We start from the raw sequence: 24,091 nt of genomic DNA, 5'->3' as shown, positions 1-24,091 counted from the left end.
GCCACGTGACCTTTGCTGACCTCTGTAGGTCAAACGGCTGGGAGTGCCACCGAATGACTTGGCCTGTGGATTGGGCGTGTCATGGCCTACATTGTGTGCGAGTTTCAGCTTGATCGGAGGTGTCCCGAATCTGGGCTGAATCCGGGCTGAATCTGGGCTGAATATGGGCTGTCTTGATCAACATGGTAATTATGGGCGTAGAACACGAAGGTGACATTCATTTTATCATATGTGTACGTGTTTGGTTCAAAAAGTTAAATTTAAGAAATGCATGTATCATGTAGTGAAGTATATAGTCTTCCTGTGCGTGCGTGTGCGTGTGCGTGTGTGTGAATGTTGTTGTTTGACTGGTCTCTGTTCCTGCATGCATACCTATACCCGACTCAGACTCTGGGCAGTAATCGCCACGCCATGTGTGGATCACCCATGATCGTAAATACATACATACATAGGGGAAAGTGGGGTAAGACGGTCAGGGCAGGTAAGACGGACACCCCTTCTGCAGACCAAAACAATAGCGCTACGGACGAGAAAAATTAGGACCAGAATTGCCTTTCCAACTACACACCACCATTGAAGTCCATGGTGAATTTGTGTTCAGTCGATAATCTTTTATTTTGATTTCTTTAAAACACTCATTTCATTGAAAACATCCATAATGTATATTGTGCAAGCATTTGTGTGCAGCACTGTAGAGTTAAAAACTCGCAATCACTTGTGGTACACTCATATGCAACCAGTGTCCAATTACTGCGGATTTGCTTTGTCTGCATCAAATTGTCCACAAAGAAAAATCGTGCACTGCAAATCGTGCTGAACTTCTGACATTGAGTTTGGGGTAAGACGGGCAACTATGAATCCAATGGGTCTGTAATGGTGAAAATATTTTTGTTGCTGTAGGAAAAAAAGAAGCATTGCTAATAAGAATACCTACGTTCGATTCCGATACTCACAGGCATGTTAGCAATATTCCTTCGGCACAGTTTATTCTCGAATAATGAATGTGAAAAACGGTTCTACATGGCTTCTGAACTAGGGCCTATATACCAGCATACGCCTTCTGCACGAATCTCGTATACATACTGCCATTTCCGAAGCACTTGAGACCAAAGAGCGACTGTATCAATGCGGCTAATCTCAGGCATTTGTTGCGAGCTATGCTGGTCGGTGAAAGAAGCTGCAGCCGTCTTGCCCTACCCATGTGACCGTCTTACCCCATGGGGTGGGGTAAGACGGGTTTTTGCAAGGTTTTGCCAAAATAGCTGCAGTTTATTTGTTGAATCAGGTTTAACCCGCGCGGGGCTGGGGGGGTAAATTTTACCCCCCCTCGCGAATTTTTGCGATATCTCAAAAACGGCGGCGCGCAGCGCCGCCAAACTTTCAGTACCTTTTCTTACATCAATTTGACACGTTCCCTGAAAATTTGAGCGAAATCCGTCGGAAAATTTTTGAGAAATTGACGTTTTAGTGACGTCATGTTCGCCATTTTCGCCTCAAAAACGGCAAAAGTTCAAAAGCCGCTAACATCTTCATTTTTAAAGGAATCAAGACGTAACAAAAAAGGTTATACGTAATTTTACTTTGTCTATCAAATGGCTATCTCGGTTTTTTGAAAATTTTGGATTTTGGCCTAAATGTTTTCAAAAAACTGATTTTTTGGGGAAAATCATTATAAAATCCAAAATTTTGAGTCTATCAAAAAAACCGGAATATATGTCAGAGAAGTGATCTATGTGCACCTACATACCAAATTTTAGAAGAATCGGCTCAAAAATGTGGGAGTTATTCAAAATTTTATGACGTCAGGACACACAAATTTTTTGAAAAATGACTTTTTTGGAAGTTCTAGACCTTGTACGGGAACAAAAATAGCACCATTCGATTCGCCGTGAAAAACTGCATCAGATAGACACCTTTTTAGGCCTTAACCCTATTCCTGGCGGGCTCCGCCGGGACAAGAAACTGGCGGGGGGGGGGGGCGATTCGGCCCCCCCCCCCCTGAGATCTCGAGAACGAAGCAAGATAGCGACAAGCGGTAAACGGCATCGGATACGCACGGCCAAGATCTACAATTTTTACTAAGGTCATTTTCAGGTCAGGTCAAAGATGACGTCACAGGGGTCGAAAAAGTCAAAATGGCGGCGCTAGATATGGAGAGTTTTTCTCGAATAACTTTCGAATTAGTCAAGCTAGGAACAAACTAAGGGCATCATCGTGATCCTCTCGTCAATCCGCATCGAATGATATATATGTTGACCTCGAAAGGTCAAGGTCAAAGGTTGACCTCAGGTCACGTGACCTCGAGGTCATCATGTATATCATTCGATGCGTCTTGACGAGCTGAACACAATGAGACCATCCACGCGTCTGTATCTTGTTCCTGTACGGAGTTATTGGCCAAAAACCTTTGGTGACCTTTGATGACGTCACATGACCTCACAGCTGCCCAACAGCAAAACAGACCTCAAGGTAGTGAAGGTTGATCGTATATGAAGTCATGTATGGTATATGGGGCCATTCCGACCCGTTTTAGTGGTAAAAACAGGGAGTTGATTTTTCCCCCATTGACTTATAATGGGGAGGTCGCGAAATTGACCTGACCTTAGGTCACCGATATCAAAATTCCGAGATATACAAATTGCACATACTGGTACCCTAACTAAACCCTGAAGAGAAGAAATTGATCGGTCAAAAACTCTAGCTCTGGCGTGATTGCAAACTTTTCTGAGGTAGGGTCACCAAACCGCCTCTGGTGACCTGACCTGAGGTCAGATCAACTCAAAATTTTCAGACATGTTGCGTAGAAGCCTTTTAGGAAAAGTCAGAAAATTTGAGCTTCCTAGCTCAACGCGTTTGGGAGAAATAACCAAAAAACCTCAGGGGGGGGGGCTCCTGAGGCCCCCCCCCCCCCGCCAGGAATAGGGTTAACAACCAACTTCAAAATTTGACCTCTTTTGACCTGACCTTGACCTGACCTCGACCTGAAATTCATCCAGAGGTGGTCCATATCACTTATTGAGTGTGCCTATTGAATTCTATGAGTAGAATGACCCATAAAACATGTGTCGCACATGCCCTTTTCTATATTTTGTTTTTTGGTGACCTGACCTGACCTGACCTGACCTTGACCTTGACCTCTGAATGATGTTGTATGCAACGAATATTGTCTTGGTAGCCTAAGAACACGTTTTGGGCGATCAGTCTCAGTCCATGACTCCATTCTTCGGCAACTACGGTGCAAGGCCGATACTGTAGAAAGTTGCAATTTGTACCCTTGACCTGACCTTGACCTTGACCTCAAACTTTAAATTAAGTACATGTTTTTAGTAGTTCGTGATGAGAGCTTTCGATTGGCGTTTGAATTTTCCAAATCGGACCATTAGTTCGGGAGATAACAGGGGGGGGGGTAAAATTTACCCCCCCCCCCCCAGCCCCGCGCGTTCGGCTGGAGACCCCAGCCCCGCGCGGGTTAAGTCTCATCTTCTGGCAAATGGAAGTAAAATGTCTAAAAAGGGTTTTCACTCAGTTTCCCGTTTCTATGACGTTTCCCCAGTAAACATGCCGACGTCGGCCCGACGTCGGCCGACGTCGGGGTGACGTCGGCAACTCGGCATCGGCATGCCGACGTCGGCCCGACGTCGGTCCAACCTCGGCACAACGTCGGCTGGATGTCGGATATGCCCGCATGTACCGATGTCCAGCCGAGGTCCAGCCGACGTCGGGCCGACGTCGGACCGAGATCAATTGCTGAGGTCCAGCCGACGTCGGGCCGACGTCGGACCGACATCGGCCGCTGTTTTGACCGTTAAAATAAGGCGGGTGTGAGGCCACTAGAGTCGGTCCCTAATAGGCCCGTAAGGGCCCTTAGAGGCCAGCAAAGGCCCTCAGAAGTCAGCGTAGGGGCTTTATGGAGATCTCAGTGTGGCTACTTAGGGACTCATAAAATGCCCTTACGAGCCCTGTTCGGCCCTTCTGAGTCGAAATATAACCAGAAATATGACCAGTAAACCATCAGCGGCCATTTGCCGCCACAGGGCCCCTCGGGCCCGTATGTGGGCCCTTCTAGGCCGGTTTGGGGCCTCAGAGGCACCGGTGAGGGCCCTCACAGTCGCCCTTATGGGGCCCTCAGAGATATTGGTGTGGGACCATCTGAGACAGGTGTGGGGCCTCTAGAGCTGGTCCCTAATAGGCCAGTAAGGGACTTCAGGCCCGCAATGGCCCTGAGGCCGGTAGAGACCGTCGAGGGTCCCTCAGAGGCCGCCAAGGTGCCCCCAGAAGCCGGCGTGGGCTCTTATGGAGATATTAGTGTGGCTACTTACGGGCCCGTGAGGTGCTCTTACGAGCCCTGTGGGGCCCGTCTGAGTCGAAATATGGTCAGTGTGGAGTCTAGCGGCCAACTAGCGCCACAGGGCCCCTCGGGCCCGTGTGGGGGACCTTCGAGACCGTTGTGGGCCCTTAGAGGCGCTGGTGAGGGCCCTCACAGTCGCTGTTATGGGGCACTCAGAGACATTGGTGCGGGGCTATTACAGGTGGGCCCATAGAGCTGGCCCCTCATGGACCGGTAAGGACTCCCAGAGGCCGGCAAGCGGCCCTCATGCCGGTAAGGGGTACTAATAGGCCGATAAGGGCCCTCAGAGGCCGCCAAGGGGCTCTCAAAGGCCGGCAAGGGGCCCGATGGGGATCCTCGTTTGGCTACTAAGGGGCCCATGAGGTGCTCTTGTAAGCTCTGTGGGGCCCTTCTGGGTCTAAATTTGGCCGGTATGGACACTCAACGGCCAGTTGGCGCCGCAGGGCTCCTCGGGCCCGAGGGGCCTCCTTGACCCGATGGGGGGGGGGGGGCGCACGTGCCCCCGTGCCCCCTGGCTACGCCACTGCCTACCTTGCCTATATGGGAGAACCGCCCGTGGGATTACCCCCGGGCACGGCCGGGTTAAGCTCCGGATTTAAAATCGCTAGATCTGCGCTGACGTCACAAAGTCAGAGGGGGATTCAAATGTATTACTTATCAGCCCCTCTAAATCCAAGTGCTGCAACTTTGAAGTTCAATATTTTCTATTTCAGGCATTTCTTGATGTTAAGAGTGCCGAAAGTCGAAACCGGTGATTGTGGGTTCAGGGCCAGGGACCCCAATTCGGCTATCTCACCTCAAATCCAATGTTAACCCTCGCACGACCAGGCCATTTCTCATAACACGAACGACCAGGGGGGGGGGGGGGGGGTTGTTACCCCCCCCCTGGCGTTTCGAAACGGAAGGTCGTAGAGCTTAGCGGAAAAAACCAACGGATTGCTCTCAACGAGATCTCGCGATTGGTGGTATATTTTTTGGTCCTAGGTCAACATTTGACCTACTTTTGACCGGTCAAAGGTCAAATTTTCGGAAAAATAGACTTGTTTCAACTTTCCGCGGCGATTGCGGCAAAACGGTGGGAGATATCGACTTGAAACCTTCACTATCGTATTCCTTGATCAATTCCCTATCGTTTGGTATGTATTTCGTTTCCCTAGCTCTAAAAATGGCGCGTTGGGAGCGCCGGAAGTCGGCAAGGTCACAGTCGGCGGCAGAAATTCGAAAAATCAAAATTTAAATTTTTGAAATCTGATTGTATTTTTGGATTTGGAAGGTCCATTTGCTCCTTATAGAAGCTAATATTGCTGCATATTCCCATTGAGGTGACAAGAATTAGCAAAATAGTGGTTCGGGCGCTTTTCAAAAATAGTACCGGACGCTGTTCCTCTTATGACGTCATAACTCCGTGACCTGACCTGACCCGGTCAATTTTCTTGCACCACACGATAGCCAATGCTTGCCCCAACATGCATGGGAAGTTTCATCATGATCCATCAAACAATGTGGGTATCACCGGCAGAAAACCTAGGGATTCGGCGCACACGTTTGGTAACTGTCGGCCGGAGGCTGTACCTCTTATGACGTCATAACTCCGTGACCTGACATGACCCGATCAATTTTTTTCGGCAAAAGATGCGCAAAGGTTGCCCCAGAGGGTATTGAAAATTTCAGCCCGCTACGACAAGCCGTTTAGCGTGCACTTCGAAAAAACCTCAGGGGGGGGGGGTTGATACAACCCCCCCTAGGCGTTCTAGGGTTAAGGTGGGATGGGCATTTTAACAAATTTCGCAAACGCTTAGACATAGGTACATAGAACATCCGAGGGTGTAGCTATGTAGTACCATGTTGCACACACATTCCAAAACACTTACCAAAATTTTGTAAAAAAAAGAAAAATAACAAAAGCAAGTAATTCATGGTAATCCATAAGCATCTAAACATTTATTTTGTTACAAACAGCGAGCGCACATTATTGAAGTGTTACATTGGCGGAGTGAGCGACCAACGGTGAACTTTCGGCCTTGAATAACTGCCTAAAAACAAAGCCGGAAAACGCTATAAGGACCGTCGTGCTTATCCGCTCGATCCGGCTGTATGTATACCATGAATCTTGTCATTGAACTGGGCCTCCAGCTTCTCCAGCTCTGCTTCCATTTCGGCGATTTTCACCCGCGCCAGGTCGGCATCGGGTGGCAGTTCTCCGAACTGCTTCAGTTTCAGCTGCAGCTGCTCCAGAGAGCCGCGCTTCTGCGTCAGAAACTCGAAACGCCGCAAAATCATGTCGTGCGTCAGCTCCTCAGAGAATCCTCGCTGGGCGAGAATGCCCTCTTGCTTTCTCACGAGACTCTTGTACTCCTGCATCTTTCCGGAAAGGAAGCGCGATTTGGCCAGTTTCTGTTGAATGACAGCCTCGTCGGCGCCCTGCTGCGCGGCCGCCTCGGTGAGCTGCCGCTCCAGCGCCGCCTCCTGCACCAGCAGCTGCTTCACGTCGGCCTGCTGCCCGCGCAGCCCGGCCTGTTCGCGCTCCAGTCGCGCGGCCAGCGCCTGCTGCTCCCGTTCGAGGCGGGCGTGCTCCAGCAGCAAACCGGCCGGACTCGGTCGGTCCAGGCCGAGCAGCTGCGCCGAGTGCGCCAGCGCCGAGAGCACACGCTGGGAGTCGGACGCCAGGTGGACACGCTCCACGCCCAGACGGCGCTGCGCCGCCTCCAGTCGGCGCTGCTCGGCGGCGTACGCGGCGCGCGTGACGCGCAGGTGCTCCGTTAGCCGGCGTGCGTGCTCGTCATTGGCGTCGACAGTTGCTTGCAACTGCTGCAACAGCGACAGCGTGCGCCGGTCCACTTCGTAGGCAGGCACGTCCGCTGTGCCAAGCGTGTCCACCAGCCACTGGTTTATCTTGACGATCTCCTTGTTCATTGCGTCAGCGTCACGTTACCATGCGACTTGAGCTCCTGTTTCACTGAAGAACGCACCTCTGGCAGCTTTCCCAAGAAGAACACCTGGCTGTTGGGCTGCTGAATGTATACCCGCTGGCCAACACACAGAACAAGTATCAGCAGGCTGACGTTATACACATACAACTTACAAGCATAGGCGGCGGAACAGGGAGGGCATCGGGGCACTGTGCCCCCCTTTGATTTTGGCAGTTTAACATTAGCTCTATGGGCGTTGCGTGGAAAGAATGGGACCAAAAGCCGGCAGTGCCCCTCCCCCCCTTGATTGAAGGTGTTCCGCCGCTACTGCAAACAAGCTTTTATTACAAGCTGTTTTTAGGTATTTGTACAGGCAAAATAAGTTCATTAAATATCAATCATAGACCTCTGTACTGTATCGCTATAACGACGTCTATCTATCAAATGTATTCATGTAAATATAACAAATACTAAAAAATACTTACAGATCCCCTCTTTAAGCTTCCTAGTTCAGCATCCAGTATCTGCAGCTCCCTTAGCTGGAAAGCAAAAAATTGCAGTAATTACGAGCGAGCGAGCGCAGCGAGCGAAGCGAAGTCTTTTCAATATAAGGGGAAAATCTCAGTATGAGCGGCCCGGCCCGGCCCGGCCTGTAACGCTTTTGAGAGGCTTATATCTCAGCAACCGCTGGACCGATTGGCCTGCGGTCTTTTTTGCTGGGTAGCCACATCCCTTCTACCCCGTAATTGACTACTTTTGATACATCCTAGTGACCGTCGTGGCACGTGCCACGTGAAAAGCCAAGGGTGTTCAAGCTGTTTTGCAAAAGTACTGATTTTGAGAGGCTCATATCTCAGCAGCCGCTTGGGCGATTGTCTCGCGGTAATTTTTGTAGGGTAGCTGCATCGCCATCCCTTCTACCAAAGGTCGGATACTTTTGATCTATGTGAGTGACCCCCACTGCACGTGCAAAATACAAAAAGAAGAGGTGCCAAATTTGTTCCCATTTCAATTACTCGGTAACTACTGGGGCGATTTCGCTGAAACTTGGCATACCAATACAGGTAGGCACCCACCAGGCAATGCATTCCTATGTGTTGCGGTCGGGGTGCTACCGCACGTGCGCACGTGCAGGGGGCGCTTCCAGATCTCGGGAACGGCTGGGCTGATTGCGCTCAAATTTGGTACACGGTTGGGGACCGGTTAGTAGGGTGCCGTGCGAAAGTCAGTTTGGACCCTGTTTGCACGTGCGCAAGTGCAGAATGCTGTTTCCAGATCTCAGGGACGGCTGGGCTGATTGCGTTCAAATTTGGCACACTGCTAGCGACCGGTTAAAAGGGTGCTTTGCACAAGCCCGTTGGAAGTACCCTCTCGCCCTTCCGCACATGCAGGGCTCACTATCTCGCTCGCTCGTTCTTCGCCCAAAACGCGTTTTACTGGTTTATCATTCACCATTACAGCAGCAAAAATGTTGGGGGTAATTGCTTTATATGATATCTTAGGTGAAGGGGCATTCAAGTAACATAAAATACGTACCTTATTGGTATCCTTGCCGTCTGCAATGTTACTGCTATCAGCCTGTCCTGAGGCAGGAGAAACTGCCTTCTTCATGGGTCAATACTATTTTTACCCAGCCTGTGAACAAAGTAACATCATTTACATGTTAAGAAACATTAGCTGCCTTGAAATGTGGCAAAGAGTTTTATCATACTTAACCCTATTCCTGGCGGGCTCCGCCGGGACAAGAAACTGGCGGGGGGGGGCCGATTCGGCCCCCCCCTGAGATCTCGAGAACGAAGCAAGATAGCGACAAGCGGTAAACGGCATCGGATACGCACGGCCAAGATCTACAATTTTTACTAAGGTCATTTTCAGGTCAGGTCAAAGATGACGTCACAGGAGTCGAAAAAGTCAAAATGGCGGCACTAGATATGGAGAGAGTTTTTCTCGAATAACTTTCGAATTAGTCAAGATAGGAACAAACTAAGGGCATCATCGTGATCCTCTCGTCAATCCGCATCGAATGATATATATGTTGACCTCGAAAGGTCAAGGTCAAAGGTTGACCTCAGGTCACGTGACCTCGAGGTCATCATGTATATCATTCGATGCGTCTTGACGAGCTGAACACAATGAGACCATCCACGCGTCTGTATCTTGTTCCTGTACGGAGTTATTGGCCAAAAACCTTTGGTGACCTTTGATGACGTCACATGACCTCACAGCTGCCCAACAGCAAAACAGACCTCAAGGTAGTGAAGGTTGATCGTATATGAAGTCATGTATGGTATATGGGGCCATTCCGACCCGTTTTAGTGGTAAAAACAGGGAGTTGATTTTTCCCCCATTGACTTATAATGGGGAGGTCGCGAAATTGACCTGACCTTAGGTCACCGATATCAAAATTCCGAGATATACAAATTGCACATACTGGTACCCTAACTAAACCCTGAAGAGAAGAAATTGATCGGTCAAAAACTCTAGCTCTGGCGTGATTGCAAACTTTTCTGAGGTAGCGTCACCAAACCGCCTCTGGTGACCTGACCTGAGGTCAGATCAACTCAAAATTTTCAGACATGTTGCGTAGAAGCCATTTAGGAAAAGTCAGAAAATTTGAGCTTCCTAGCTCAACGCGTTTGGGAGATATAACCAAAAAACCTCAGGGGGGGGGGCTCCTGAGGCCCCCCCCCCCCGCCAGGAATAGGGTTAAGGCAACCATCCCACCTTTGGCATCGGATTTGAGCTGAGATAGCCAAACTGGGGTCCCCAGCTCACAATCACCCAAATGAATGGAAATGAATTATGAAATGGTTGAAATAAAAGACAATTTAAAGGGACCCTCCCACCTTCAAAAAGTTAATGAATTGGCATGAAAGTGATGTCGCTCGGTTCAGAAAGAGCAAAAACGAATATCTACCAAATTTCATCGAAAAATATTCACCGGTTTTCAAGATATTAGACTTTTACTTTTGTTTACTTTTTGGGATCTCCGCTGTTCCTAGCGACTTTATTTGAAAGTGCGGCATTTGTTGCGCGCAAAGCAGCATATACCACCGCGTGCTACAAAACGTTTTAGTCAAACATTTAACGGACGTTCGAAAGCCTGATGACGTCATCAGATTCCCGTAATGGTTAAGAGATAGGGACCACGCTGGTCCCACCCTGCAAGTAAAGGGAAGAAATTTCTTGAACACCATAAAGCTGCGGGGGTTGCGACCAGGATAAATGGTGGTTTCTGAGCCTGGCCGCAAACTTGGCTATCTCAACTCAAAACTAATGTTAAGGTGGGAGGGTCCCTTTAATAGGGATCACATTGGTTTAGAAAGTTCCTTTCCTTCCAAATTCAAAAATCAAACGTCAGCATCATAAGAAGCTTTAAGGTGGCCGCTTTGCCCCACTCTTCCCAAGACTCTTCCTACTTTTCTTCTTGTTTTGCAAGTAGTTTTAATAGAAGAGTTACATTGTTTTTCCTCACAGACAATTGAAAATTTACAATACGACAAATGTAAATAAAATCAGACGTTTCGATCAATCAACAAAGCGCCTTCGTCAGTGGAAAATAAAAGACCGGTGTTAAGTCTAAATTTGTCTAAATGTCTGAATTAATGTACTTTGTCATTGTATTGTCTTTGTTTGTGAGAAATAACTTCTAATGCCTCTTTGTCTTGCTTGATATTGATTAGGGCACAGTATCTATCACTATGTTGATATGGTTTATGTACCTGCCCTTTTAAGTGTTAACCATTACCATGGATCCCAGATAGATAGATAGATAGATAGATAGATAGATAGATTTGTATTTCAGACTAACAGTCCATTGCTATGAGTTGATGATGGATGTACCAGATGGATGATGGATGAACAACAAACATCGATTAAGGCACACTCCCAGTCGATGCACATTCAATGTAGCACAGCATGACAATAGAGCTTACTGAGCCAAAAGCGTCTCAGTTTTGATCTGAAACGGAGATCCCCTGAATTGATTGCTTCAATGATGCTATTGGGGCTTTGTTCAAGTCTTCTCAGAAACTTATAAATAAGTTTCCTGAACACGCTTTCACAATTCAGCACTCTAAAATATGCACATGTCATACTCGTACTCTCAAATTTCGATAACCCGATAAGTCGTTTAAGAAGGTTGTGATAGCTCACAATGAGTCGATTCATAGTTGCCTTCCTATAGTTCCACCACAGGTGTGCACAGTACATCGATGAACAGTAAGTCTCAAATAGTTTCAGTTTGACATCTACAGTACACATGTGAAACATCCTTATGATCATATTCCCTCTGACAAATAAACCTTTGTTCTGATTGGCAATATCTAGATCATCAGTCATGTCTTCCTCTATGATATGCCCAAGATATTTAACTTTATCAACACATACTAACGGCATGGGTCCTAACATAAAATCAGGTATTTTATTTTTGACATTCCTCATCCCCTTCGATCTACATGACATTGCAACACTTTTTGAACTATTATACACAACATCATTTGCCATACCAAATTCATGGCACACATTCAACAGTTTTTGCATCCCTGCACTTGATGGAGAGATAAGCACCACATCATCAGCATACATCAGGTGATTGACCAATTTCCGACCTATAAGACAACCTATGCCCATTTCATTTAATCTGCTAGACAACTCATCTATAAACACGTTGAAAAGGGGAGGTGACAAGATACCTCCCTGCCGGACACCATTGGACACTTTAAACTTTTCTGAAAAAGTGGATCCCCATTTAATGACCATTTCTTGCTCTTGGTACCAGAACGCAAGCAATCTTAGGTACACATAAGGAACACCTCTCTCTGAAAGCCTCTGAAAGAGAATTTTATGATTAACACGGTCAAACGCCTTGCTTGCATCAAGAAAACACAGATGGACAATGCTATTCATTGACTTATACTTTTCAACTATCTCTTTCAAAGTGTAAATGCATTGGTCTGTACCAAGGTTCTTTTTAAAGCCAAACTGGTTGTCCTGTGTCAACAAATAATTCTGAAGTCGTTTTTGCAGTACTACCTCGAAAAGCTTACTCACCATATTAGGGGTTGCCACAGGTCTATAATTATTCATTTCCGTGATTGAAGCAGCTTTGTTCTTTACTATTGGAACAATGCTCACCGTCATCAAAGACCTTGGGAGGAAACCATGAAGAAGGAAAGCATTGAAACACAAGCATAGTAATGTCACAAGCCTATGTGAAGCATGTAGGAGATGCTCAGGAGATATTTGATCGGGACCACCTGCCTTACCCTTTTTCAGCTCGAACAAAGCATGCCTGACCTCCTCAACAGTAACAGGTACTATTTCATTATCCTCTTCTGTATTCCATACGTTATCTTTGTCTGTCATGCTATCTGGCACGGAGTTAAGCAGATCCTTAAAATGTGTTTGCCATAAAGAAGCAATGTTAGCTTCACCAGATACGTCATTAATTGTATTTGGTCTCGGAATCTTTGCTCCTTTGACATTGCTTACTTCCTTCCAAAAACTCTTAACATCCTTATCAACAAATTTTGAAGCCAAAGACTCTTGTCGTAATTCGTTTTCATACCTTTTGATGAAGCGTATCGCTCTTTTACATTCAAGCTTAGCTTGAATGTGTGCCTGATAGATGGGACCATCCCGAGGCATTCCAGATGCTTTCCATAGCAGAAATGTTTCCCTAGAATGATCATACTTGTCTTTTACAAATCTATTCCAACCAGGCTTACCTTGAGGGTGTGAATGTTTCCTGTCTCTCTGCATCATCTCATGGCTAGCTATTCGCAGGCAATCAATTATTTGCTCATATGTCTCATTTATATCATTCATGTGCTCCTTTAACTTGCAATTCCCTTCAGCACATGTCAAACCTGGAAGCATCGGTACATCTTTTAAGTACTCATCTGTTAATTCATTGAACTTTAGCAAGGCACTGGTGCTGAAGTTGTCCCAATTGACAACTGCATGAAAATGTTCATCATCAGTGACCTCCGGGAGTTGATCCACTGAAAGAGTGAGGCACAAAGGCATGTGGTCATCTTGGGATATGCCATAATCTATATGCATCTCTGTTATTACTCTATGCAGGTCCACACTTGAGACTGCATGATCCAACCAGGATTTTGAACCCCAGCTATCACTTACAAAAGAAAAGCTATCTGGTGGCAGCATGGTAAAGCTTGAAATGTTCAGAGTGTGATCTTTGCAAAACTCAAGCATATGTTTTGCAAACATATTCTGTCCTTGCAACCCTAGATTAGCATTCCAATCACCTATAATCAAAAAGGAGCTAATGGCTAAAGAGTGGCGTACCCAGGACAATAATGGCTAAAGAGTGCTAACAATGTTAACTAATGGTTGAAAATTCACACTCGAAGGTGTTGAGAATGTGATGTGGATTTCCAATGAATTTCAAAAGATAACCAATATAATTCGGAACCGTATGCAATGCGCAGGATATGAATCGTTTCCTTCTCCACAGTTACTTTTAAAAAGAATGCATTTGTTTTTACCCCAGGGGTAGCCAGTAACAGTTGGTAGCATTAGGCCAAATGGGCGCTCAAAAACTACTACCCCATAGGGTTTCCATGTTAAATCGACCTTTTTCAAGCGAGCCTCACACGTAAGCTAAAAGATAAAAAGCCAATATTATTGTGGGGAAAGGTAGCCTCAAGCTTCCTCTGCAACCTTTTTATCTAGCGTTTTTCGATGCGGAGGCCATAACAGGTCCAAAAAGCATTGGGCGCTGCCCGAGGTACCAAAAGGCAAAAGCCCCTCCAAGAGAGCACAAGCTCCTGCGCATGCGCACATTGCCTCAACCCTGTACTGGCGTACATCAGTGATACTGCTCACGGACTCGGTCAGCCAATCAGCGTCCCCGATTACATTAATAGATGTCGCTAGCATCACGAAAATCCTGCTTGCGAACACATTTTAAGAATGAAACAGCTGCGCCATTTCCGCCTTCCATTGATTCCTTCCATCTTAGTATCAACTATACGCTTTTCAACTAACTTGAGACTAAGTTTTAAACTATGGTCAGTATGTTATTTCTGGTACATATAATTTAAAAATAACTGCTTTATGAATTTGGCTTTACTCCGCAGAATAGAATACTCTATTTTTTCCATATTCAAAAAATATATCACCTACCATGTAACTCATCCAGCTAAAATGGGCGCTTTCCGCGTCGTTGGTGTACCCGTTGTTCCAACGTTGTTCTATATACCCTGGTTTTTACTGCTCATTTTTCTCGCTTACGTTATCATTATACAAAAGAAGCTTTAAAGTTAACACATATGTCTTTACAGTTTTTAAATGATTTCGATTTCCAGTATTTTAACGACTTTTAATGCTTCTTGTACCGTCTACAAGTACTTTATTATTTATGTTGACCATTGTTGATTGTTGATTGTTGATTGTTGACTTGTTGACCATTTGTTGACATTACCAAGGCTATAGAACTCCCATTACTCTTTTACTATTGATATAAGTAAAGTGATCTTGCTTTGTTCAACAAGGTACCATACTCTTGGTACCAGACTGAGCATACATAGGCTTACATAGCATATTTGACGAGGTCAGAGCCCAGAGGGCTGTTCACGGGCCCTGTGTGCGGTCGGACCGCACACAGCCTCCAACTTGGCCTACAAGCTCCGCCCACTGCGTCCCTACGCCAGCATTCCGTCACCGCACACAGCGATCGCTGTGGCCGGTCGGGACTGGCCACAGCGGACCGTCCACCGCACGCAGCCGTGACGTCAGAGCCGCCTACCCATCCCCTACCCCCACGCCTGCTGGACGTACCGCACACACCGCACGCAGCAGTGTGCGGTGCCCGTGAACACCCCTCAGGTGAGGTTTGGTGAGGTTGCAGCTCTCGTTAGGGCCTGTTCCAGCACCTCCAGAAACCTCCAGAAACCTCCAGAAAGCTCTAGAATCCTCCAGAGAGCGTTCCAGCGCCTCCAGAAAGCTCCAGAAAGCTCTCGCCAAAGCTCCAGAAACCTCCAGTAGCCTCCAGAGTTGGGAGGTCCAAATTTCTCTGGAGGCTCTGGTCTACAATTATGGCGCACATGTGACAATCACGAATGTAAGCAAAAAACTTTTGACTGATGATTTTACAATTTGAATGTAAAGAAAATTACCTTGCTATAATTTTGTTAATCTTTTTTACTAAAATTGAAAACAAATTTTGCGTTTCAAGAGAGAACAATCGTCATTCTTTTGGTATCTAATGGCGCTAATCTCCAGAAATCTCCAGTATGCGTTCCAGCGCCTCCAGTGAAACCTCTGGTAGAGCCTCCAGTCAAGAATTTCTACTGGAGGCGCTGGAACAGGCCCTTTGGCAACAAGTTTGGATAAAACTATTCATTAAAGGGACACTCCCACCTTAACATTAGTTTTGAGTTGAGATAGCCAAATTGGTGGCCATGGCCTGCAAATACCGGTTTGGGCACTCACAACATCGACAAATGCTTTAATTCGGAGATATGGAATTTCAAACTTGCAGTTTTCGGATTCTAAGGGGCTAGTGCATTGGTATGCCCCCTTAGAATTTGTGACGTCAGCGGAGATCTAACGATTTTTAAATCTTTTACTAAAACGTTTGGTAGCACGCGGTGGTATATGCTGCTTTGCGCGCAACAAATGCCGCACTTTCAAATAAAGTCGCTAGGAACAGCGGAGATCCCAAAGAGTAAACAAAAGTAAAAGTCTAATATCTTGAAAACCGGTGAATATTTTTCGATGAAATTTGGTAGATATTCGTTTTCGCTCTTTCTGAACCGAGCGACATCACTTTCGTGCCAATTCATTAACTTTTTTGAAGGTGGGAGGGTCCCTTTAAGTCCGAGTGACTGTTTAAAGATAAAGTTTTCATATTCTTACATTATTTGACATCCTGAATCCAAAAATGATACTTATATGTCCTGGAAATAAAAGGAAAACATAATCAAACCTGACCTAACCTTACCTACCTATTTACCTACAAACCTACAACCTACAAACCATACAACCTAAAACCTACAAACCTACCAACCTAAAACCTAAAACCTACAACCTAACCTAACCTAAAACCTACAAACCTACAACCTAACCTAACCTAAAACCTAAATTTTTTGCTGTTACATATTTGTATCAACAGCGTCACAATTGTCCACTCGGACCTAATATATACTAATACCAAAGTTTGTTGCAGTGGTCTTCAAATATTTAGAGGGGATCATTTTGTAAATTGTTAAGCACCATTGGCATCTTTTGCAACATCACGGACGGAGATATAAGCTTGCAACAAACCCTATGTAAACGCGTCTATCGGCAGACAAGCGATAGGCACGAGGATACTACTACCAACAGAGCTGTCGCTTCTCACCACAAAACTTAAAGAAGACATACCTACTGAGTGAAATGAGATCTATCCATTGTGCAGGAAAGTACAGAAACTCTTGAACACTTTCTAGAGTGTGTGGAACTGTGGAAAGAATGTGAGGACTGAGGTCTGAGGACGGACAGAGGAGGTGGGATGTGAGGTTGAATATGACTCTACCTTGACCTGTGCAAGATTCTTACAGACTGAGACAGATACCTGTGACCTGTGAAGCTGACTATCCGCGGACTAAATGCTAACTCAGAAGGTACGGTCACATTTCCCATCTGTCCCTGAAATGATTTTAATTTCGGTAAATCATTGACTTATGGGCAATGCTGCAAAGGGCGGCAGCAGGGTCTACAAGACTCAAAAGCTCAGTGTCCCAAAATCATATTTTGGCTTGGGTCATGGGTGTCAGAAGGGGATATTCCTCACTGCACAGAGGGCTGAGAGTCAAAATTGTAAGTCAAAATGGCATGCAAAAGAATGGAAAACATGGATTATCAATTTAAATATGAATGCTCTAGGATGTGGGACATTGGTTTATAAGATAGGTAATTGAAGGAAATATGGAGGTTGTTAAAAGTTAGCCAGAAAGTACACACAACTGTTTTTATGGGTGAAATTGGGAATGAAAAAAATGTTATGGAAAATTGGAGGTAGGAGTGGAAAATTAGTTTCATTTGGATGGCATTTCCCAACCAAGCTGGCAATTTTTGAGACACTGCAAAAGCTAGGGTGACAAATCCACACCACTCACACTAGCCTGCCTGCACCAAACTAGACCTAGGACTTTTGCGAGAGAAATAGGAAGTCTGCACTTTTGATGAGACAAAACTAATATAATGGTAAAAGTTTGGTTAAAGTGAGGAGTCCGAGTGAAGGTAAAAAGCATGTTAAACTGACCTAGCCTTTTACCTCCTAGCCCACAACCTACCAGAGGTGGTCGCAGACTTGGCTTGGAGGGGGGGGGGTAACTTGGCTGAGGGGCCCCTGCGCTGACCCAGGGGTGCTAGCTTAAAAGGGCCCACAGGCGTAGTGCATGGGTGCAGAAATCTAGCCATGGCCAGTGAAGCGGGGGGTGGGGGGCAAGACAGGGAGCGGCACAACACTTATGGGCCATTGATAGCGCTTCGGCGATACCTATCGCCTAGAGGCTGCAATGGGGCCCTTAGGGATAGGACACTCCCTATTCCCCTATACTAGCGCCGGCGACCAAGCGGCCGCCCGGGTGGCGGAGCGCCGAAACATCGGTGGCGAGTGCACCGGCGGCCGCCGCACCAGCGTGCGTGCTGAAAACGCGGTAATGGAGAGCAAAATTAGCGAGCTTTGGCTCGTATGACATGATTTCAGACACTTCAAAGTTCAAACATATTTTTAGTCCTTTCTAATAATTATGATGGCTCCATTTAGTCACTATCACATACGGAACTATTAGACACCATCCGCCCATAGCACGCAATGCTAAATGGCGCCTACGCCCTCGCTGTCGTGCTTGGTCGGAAAATCGGCGGAGTGTCACATCCAGGAATACCTAATCCATGGTTCAGTTGAGCATCTAGTAATGATAAGTCAACAGCAAACTGAGAGCAGCAGATTTTACACAGCATACACAATTATGATGTGCATATATTTACTTTCACTTTGTTAACACATAAACATAAAAGGCAAAATGTATTTTTGCACCAGTGTGGTGTGTCAGGCATGTATGTGTATAACATCAATCATACATATAAATAAATGTGTGGTTCTTTACAGAGAGACGACTAATACAGAAGCAGCCAATTCCTTCATTTTACTCAAAGTTAGCGCCGGCCTGTCCATCTAATCCGAAGCTGCGTAAAACCAGAGTTCTTCCCCAAATTGTACTGTCTTCTTCTCGGCCAAGTGTGAGGGCCTCTTTTGCCGCTGACAATGGCAGCCGAGATTAAGCCAGCCGTGGGCGGGCAGCGCACCACCGGTGATCGCAAGCTGACGCTGCTGGCTAAGGTCGAGGGCTTCGGCGACGACGTCCACGACGCCGTCTTCATTGACGGCGAGGACGGCATCATCACAGCGTCAGACGACAAGTAGGTCACCCGGCGGATGCTGGGGAAGTGGGGAAGTGTTGGGGCTGTGCTGGTCAGTATATATGTTAAGGGTATGTGATATTGTTTGATATGGTTCTGGGTATGGATGCTATCTCATTTGTTCAATTCGGACTAAATATCCGTTGTTGATTTTGCATGATGCATAGTCGGAACTCTCAGTAATAGTAATCTAGCATTTATCATGCATGCAAGCATAAAAACAAACCACTGTACAGCTTCATATCTTACCTGCAAATGCAGATATCAGAATGGATGCTGACAACTTCAGCCATCTGGTTGCCCTTAAACCCAAATATGTACAAGTACATATGCCAGGTGTGCTTGCAGTTCATTTCTTTTCGCGTCTTGTACTCACCATATTGTGGTTCTAAGTTTTACCTGTCACGTATCCAGTGTTCTCACATTTCTGGTGTTTCCAATGTATCGTTTTCCATTTTCGACGAGTGACATGCCGCGGCCCGTCCTGTCCTGCTGCTGTTCCCACAGGTCTGTACGGGTGTGGCTGCGGCGCGACACGGGACAGTTCTGGCCGAGCGTGTGCCACTATATGCCGTCACCGACCACGTGCCTTTTCTACCACGCCTCCTCCCACCGGCTGTTTGTCGGCCTGGACAACGGCACCGTTTGTGTGAGTGGGTCCACTGTCGGACGACTCGTGTGCTGTAGGGTGAAGGCGGGCTCAGAGCGATGGATTTCTTTGGTGGCTGCAACCATTTGGAGGGGAACGTGTGGTCGTTTTCACGATGGTGGAAACTAACATTGTTTGGTGTGTAGAGCTGCTGTACTGTTATTATCGTTACCGTGTCTGCCAAATGTGTTAAGTAAGGAACAGCTTGTGGTGTGATACGTTTTGCCATTTTTTCTTAGCTCTACACTGTTCCAGCTTCAACATCCATGTCGTTTGCCGCCTGTCAACGTAGTTGAATGGATGTAAACCTCACTGTACCTACCGGCTATTTCTACATCTCGCATGCATTTCACGCGTCCCCATGAAAACCATTCAGAGCTCCCCACTGACCTGCTCTGACCCTCTGCACCCGGTGCGCCCGTAGGAGTTTCACCTGGCCACCGACTACAACCGTCTGTCCCCGGTGCGGGACTACCTGGCGCACCAGGCGCGTGTCACCGCCTGTCTGCTCTGCCCGACCAGCCAGTGGACGCTGAGCGTCAGCCGAGACAAGACGTTCCAGTACCACTGCACCGAGACGGGCCGCCGGCTCGGGGGACACCAGACAGACGCCTGGTGCACGGCCATGCAGTACGACATGACGTCCAAGCACGTGTTTGTCGGCGACTACTCGGGCCTCATCACTATGCTGAAGCTGGACGAGTCGGGCCCGACCCTGATCACCAAGCTGAACGGACACACGGGCAGTATCGGGTTAGTGACCAGCGGATGGGTACAGTCAGGTAGAGGAAGGAAGGCAGGGAGGTTAAGGTGTTGGGAATGGGGGGGATGAGGGTGTTCATACATGCCACAAGCCATATTTGCCACCGTACATGCCACTACAGATTTTGTAGGTTGTGGGTTTAAGGTTGTAGGTTGGTAGGTGCAGTAGCGATGGAACACCTTCAATTAAGGGGGGCACCGCCGACTTTTGGTCCCATTCTTTCCATGCAACGCCCATAGGGCTAATGTTAAAATGCCAAAAATCAAGGGGGAGGGGGCACGGTGCCCCGGTGCCCTCCCCGTTCCGTCGCCTATGGGTAGGTGGTTTTATATTTACTGTGAAAAGACAGTTGTGACGCTCTTGAGACGTGGTACTGCGTGACATATTTGATATACGTACACCCTCCACCCACGTAGTACGTACACCCTCGGAAATAGGGACTCAGGACTGTTTTTTGATGTCATGCTGTTAAAACGCGTGACCAATTACTATCAACCACGGCGTTGGAAGGGGTAAGGGGGGTGAATACTAGTGACACACTTAAAGATTATCAAAGGTTTGTCGTGCCCCTAATTTTCTTGTCCTCTTGCCCCCTCCTTCCCTGTCTGTCATCTCCGGCCGTCCGCTGACTCTCTCTCTCCCCTCCTGCCTGCAGCGCTCTCTCTTGGGACGCAGTCCGCCAGTGGCTCTTCTCGGGCAGCTACGACCAGAACATCATCGTCTGGGACATTGGCGGTCGCCAGGGTACCGCCTACGAGCTGCAGGGCCACACGGCCAAGATTCTGTCTCTGTGCTACCACGCCGGCTCCCGACAGCTGCTCTCGGCTTCAGAGGACGGCTCGGTGGTGGTGTGGAATATGGCGGCCAGCAGGCGAGAGGTGGGCTCCAGAGGGGAGGAGGTGGGCTGCGGAGGGGAGGAGGTGGGCTCCAGAGGGGAGGAGGTGGGCTCCAGACTCCAGAGGGGAGGAGGTGGGCTCCAGAGGGGAGGAGGTGGGCTCCAGACTCCAGAGGGGAGGAGGTGGGCTCCAGAGGGGAGGAGGTGGGCTCCAGAGGGGAGGAGGTGGGCTCCAGAGGGGAGGAGGTGGGCTCCAGAGGGGAGGAGGTGGGCTCCAGAGGGGAGGGGAAGGGAGGTGGGCTACAGGGAGAAGAGGGGAGAGGTGGGGTTCAAAGGAGAGGGGAGGGAGGGGCTCCAGAGGAGAGGAAGGTAGGTTAAGGTGCCAGAGGATATGGGAGAGCTGGGTGTCGGTTTGAAAGGAGAGGCAGTGTCGGGTTTTAGAGGAGAAGGGTTGACAGCGCCACAGGACTGGTGTGGGATGCTACCTTCAGGAAGCTGGCGGCACACAGTGTGGGTCGTGTTATGTGGTGCCAGCGGATTGTGTGGCTAGTCTGGGGCGACATGTGTATGTGCTAAATACGGTCTCTGTTTGCCAGACCCCGAGCTGGAACGAGTCGGACGTCTGCCAGCTGTGCAGTAAGCCCTTTTTCTGGAACCTGCGGGCCATGTACGACAACAAGCAGCTGGGCCTCAATAGGCAGCACCACTGCAGGTCAGTAAGGTGGCAGCAGGTACTACAGGCCAGCTGGTTCTCAGCAAATAGTACAGGTTTGCTGGACCTCAACTGGCTCACGCTCATTGGTATTGTTCTCCTATTGCTGCACGTCTTGTAAAAGCCTCTGCATTATGATTGTTAGAACGGTCATATCTCTTGTTATTTATAGAACCTCCCCCCCCCCCCCGGCACCACCACACACACTAATTGGTATTCGTTGCTGCCTCTACAGTTTCTCTTCTCCTGCTTACCTTCCATACATATACCCATACCGACTGACGAATCTCATGCCCACCTCATAAATGACCCACCCACCGTCTGTGTTTTCCCCGTCAGGAACTGCGGCCGTGCCGTGTGTGACTCGTGCAGCTCTCGGCGCTGCACGATCCCGCCGCTGGGCTTCGAGCTGCCGGTGCGCCTGTGCGAGCCGTGCTTCACCACAGAGTCGGCGGCCGGCCACACACCTCTGGCCTCCATCCACGAGGCCAAACACCGCCTGGTGACGGCGGCCATTGATGGTGCTCGGCTGCGCTACCTGACGGTCGGTCAGGACCGGCTGGTGAAGGTGTGGGAACTGGCGGCGGCCTCCAGCTAGGAGAGCCGCTAGGGGGAGGAGAGGGAGGCGCCGCGGTCAGGGAGGGAGAGGGGAGGCCCGTAGGGAAGGGAGGAGGGCGTCGAGAGAGGGGAGGTTGACCCTACAAGAGAGTTGCGACGGTGAGAAGCGGTGCCACGGGAAGATGATAAAAGCACCTTGGCGAAAGACATGCTACGGCTGAGTTAAGAGTAGGACCGCGCTGGGGGTTTCCTCAAAGGGAGCTGGGATTAACTGGTGGGATCTGATCCTGATCTGATGGATCCTGAGAGAGGGGAGTCGCACATGCTTTGGACTGGGCTGCGCGTTGAGTGGTGATGTGACGCTCTTTGTATAAGAAGGGAGGATGAAAAGGTTGATAGTGGTGAGGCAGGTCGACGGTAAAGGGGTTTTGTCTTCAGGACAGGTGATCTGATGGGCAGTTTTTTCTTCTTCTGCAGGGTGTACTTGTAGGCTTTCCGGTGGTATTCTGCTTTACGGATGGCTATCATACGATGGGGATAATCTATCGGGCATTGTAATTTTATAGACTGATGAAGGAAAGCTAGCACTGCGGTGCTTGCCTAGCATACTTATGTTACTCTTTGTACCATTGCTGCCCACTCCGAGTCTGTGCACCGTTTCATGCGTTTGTTAGTCTGGTTCAATCCTCTGCTACCATTTCTAGCCCAGAAACTCACAGTGTGATCTTAGACTCGCAGAGTGTCAGCTTGTGAAGGCTTTGTCCGCTTTTTGTCGATGCTGTTGTCTGTTTGTGATCGTCTAGGTAGCGTAGGACAACAGCGGCGCGGCGGTGAGTTCCATGATAGTTAGTTTGTGATTTAGTCATCCCTACCATTTGTGCGAGGAACGTCACGGTTTGGCGTTAAACGAGTGACACAGGCGGTCGGCAGCTGCGACCGAGACTGGGACAGCATGCTTTGATTCACCCTCTCTGAGATTGTTTACCGGTAGTGCTAGTGAAGCGTTCGTAGCCAGCTTCTGTCGGGCGCGCTATTTTGTAATCGGCTGTATTTATTGCGTTTGTATCTCGTACGTGCACGTGCGTGTGTGATCTCGTGTACCCACGGTGTATCTGGTGTACTAATAGCCGCGCTGTGCGGAGTTGACTTGCGGTCAAACCGTTTGGCGCTGGGAGAGCTCCTTGGGAAACTCCCGGGAGGCGCCCTGTGCGGGACCGGGCGCCCAGAGTTTTCGTGATGCCGGTGCTGCCATGGCCACTGACGCTCCCTATCGTTTTGCGTAGAGTGGCGCGCGCGTTGTCTCGCAGCTCGCATACGTTGACCAGAACCCCAGGATGCGGCCACTCCACGGCAGCAGGGACTCGACAGTAGAGCCGCCTGGTGGCCGATCGGAGAAACTGGTGTCTGACGATACTGAGCACATATCGAGAAAACGCAAACACTGGCTGGTGCGGGAGGTCGCGCGGGACTGAGGGCACCCCGCCCCGACCTGTTCGTTCTGACCGTTGACCCGGCCCAGCGTGACCCCGGCAGGGGAGACGCGCCCGACCGCGTACGTCCAGCCGGACGCCATGTATTCTGTCTGTGATTGGCACAAGTTTTTGGAACGATCGTGCGTTGGCCGGAACGACTTCCCGTTCATTTGTGGTGTTAAGCTCGCATGCCACTATCCGGATGGTGCATGGTAACCAAATATGTTACATGTTATGCTCGTCTAATATTTAAATATATGCAATGGTACAGTTATATATTTTCGTATCTTCTGCGACGGGAAGCTCGGTGCGTTCGGTCTCGCTTTGCTCCAATAGAATATTGTATGAATCTGAGACATGCCCGGCAATCTCGCTTAAACTATATGGCATTTGTGGCAAAACACTCGTT

At 48.3% G+C, this 24,091-nt stretch overlaps 2 protein-coding genes across 24 annotated transcripts; one reads left to right on the top strand and one right to left on the bottom strand.

Moving 5' to 3' along the window:
- Nucleotides 1-6,274: 6,274 nt before the first annotated feature.
- On the bottom strand, nt 6,275-13,965 carry LOC122384281 (HAUS augmin-like complex subunit 1). 15 transcript variants are annotated; one of them, XM_043371534.1, is made up of 5 exons: nt 13,600-13,681; nt 12,987-13,262; nt 8,794-8,892; nt 7,743-7,796; nt 6,275-7,374 (listed from the first exon to the last, which is right to left on the bottom strand). In XM_043371534.1, exon 5 carries the CDS (start codon nt 7,259-7,261, stop codon nt 6,422-6,424), a length of 840 nt encoding a protein of 279 aa, XP_043227469.1. In that variant the 5' UTR covers nt 7,262-7,374; nt 7,743-7,796; nt 8,794-8,892; nt 12,987-13,262; nt 13,600-13,681; the 3' UTR covers nt 6,275-6,421. The 15 variants fall into 15 exon arrangements, with proteins under 15 accessions (XP_043227469.1, XP_043227471.1, XP_043227463.1 ...); XM_043371536.1 differs by having other exon boundaries at nt 12,987-13,127; nt 13,629-13,672; XM_043371528.1 differs by having other exon boundaries at nt 13,627-13,670.
- A 523-nt stretch (nt 13,966-14,488) lies between these two features.
- Nucleotides 14,489-23,956, top strand: LOC122384280 (WD repeat and FYVE domain-containing protein 2-like). Of its 9 annotated transcripts, none has more exons than XM_043371525.1 (7): nt 14,489-14,545; nt 18,383-18,693; nt 19,201-19,342; nt 19,767-20,095; nt 20,761-20,983; nt 21,537-21,652; nt 21,992-23,956. In XM_043371525.1, exons 2-7 carry the CDS (start codon nt 18,539-18,541, stop codon nt 22,248-22,250), a joined length of 1,224 nt encoding a protein of 407 aa, XP_043227460.1. In that variant the 5' UTR covers nt 14,489-14,545; nt 18,383-18,538; the 3' UTR covers nt 22,251-23,956. The 9 variants fall into 9 exon arrangements, with proteins under 9 accessions (XP_043227460.1, XP_043227457.1, XP_043227454.1 ...); XM_043371522.1 differs by having other exon boundaries at nt 14,512-14,630; XM_043371519.1 differs by lacking the exon at nt 14,489-14,545 and adding an exon at nt 14,890-15,111.
- The last annotated feature ends 135 nt before the right edge of the window (nt 23,957-24,091 follow it).

The sequence above is a fragment of the Amphibalanus amphitrite genome, unplaced genomic scaffold, assembly GCF_019059575.1.
Source record: "Amphibalanus amphitrite isolate SeventyFive unplaced genomic scaffold, NRLGWU_Aamphi_draft 000185F_arrow, whole genome shotgun sequence".
NCBI lineage: Eukaryota > Metazoa > Arthropoda > Thecostraca > Balanomorpha > Balanidae > Amphibalanus > Amphibalanus amphitrite.
This window is presented reverse-complemented; position numbering and strand designations above follow the sequence as displayed.

Bases quoted from the DNA above. Each gene is read 5' to 3' on its own strand.
- LOC122384281 (XM_043371540.1), bottom strand. From the start codon at position 7,261: ATGAACAAGGAGATCGTCAAGATAAACCAGTGGCTGGTGGACACGCTT.
- LOC122384280 (XM_043371525.1), top strand. From the start codon at position 18,539: ATGGCAGCCGAGATTAAGCCAGCCGTGGGCGGGCAGCGCACCACCGGT. The intron at 19,343-19,766 runs GTGAGTGGGTCC...GTGCGCCCGTAG, and splicing joins TGGACAACGGCACCGTTTGT to GAGTTTCACCTGGCCACCGA. The intron at 21,653-21,991 runs GTCAGTAAGGTG...TTTCCCCGTCAG, and splicing joins AATAGGCAGCACCACTGCAG to GAACTGCGGCCGTGCCGTGT.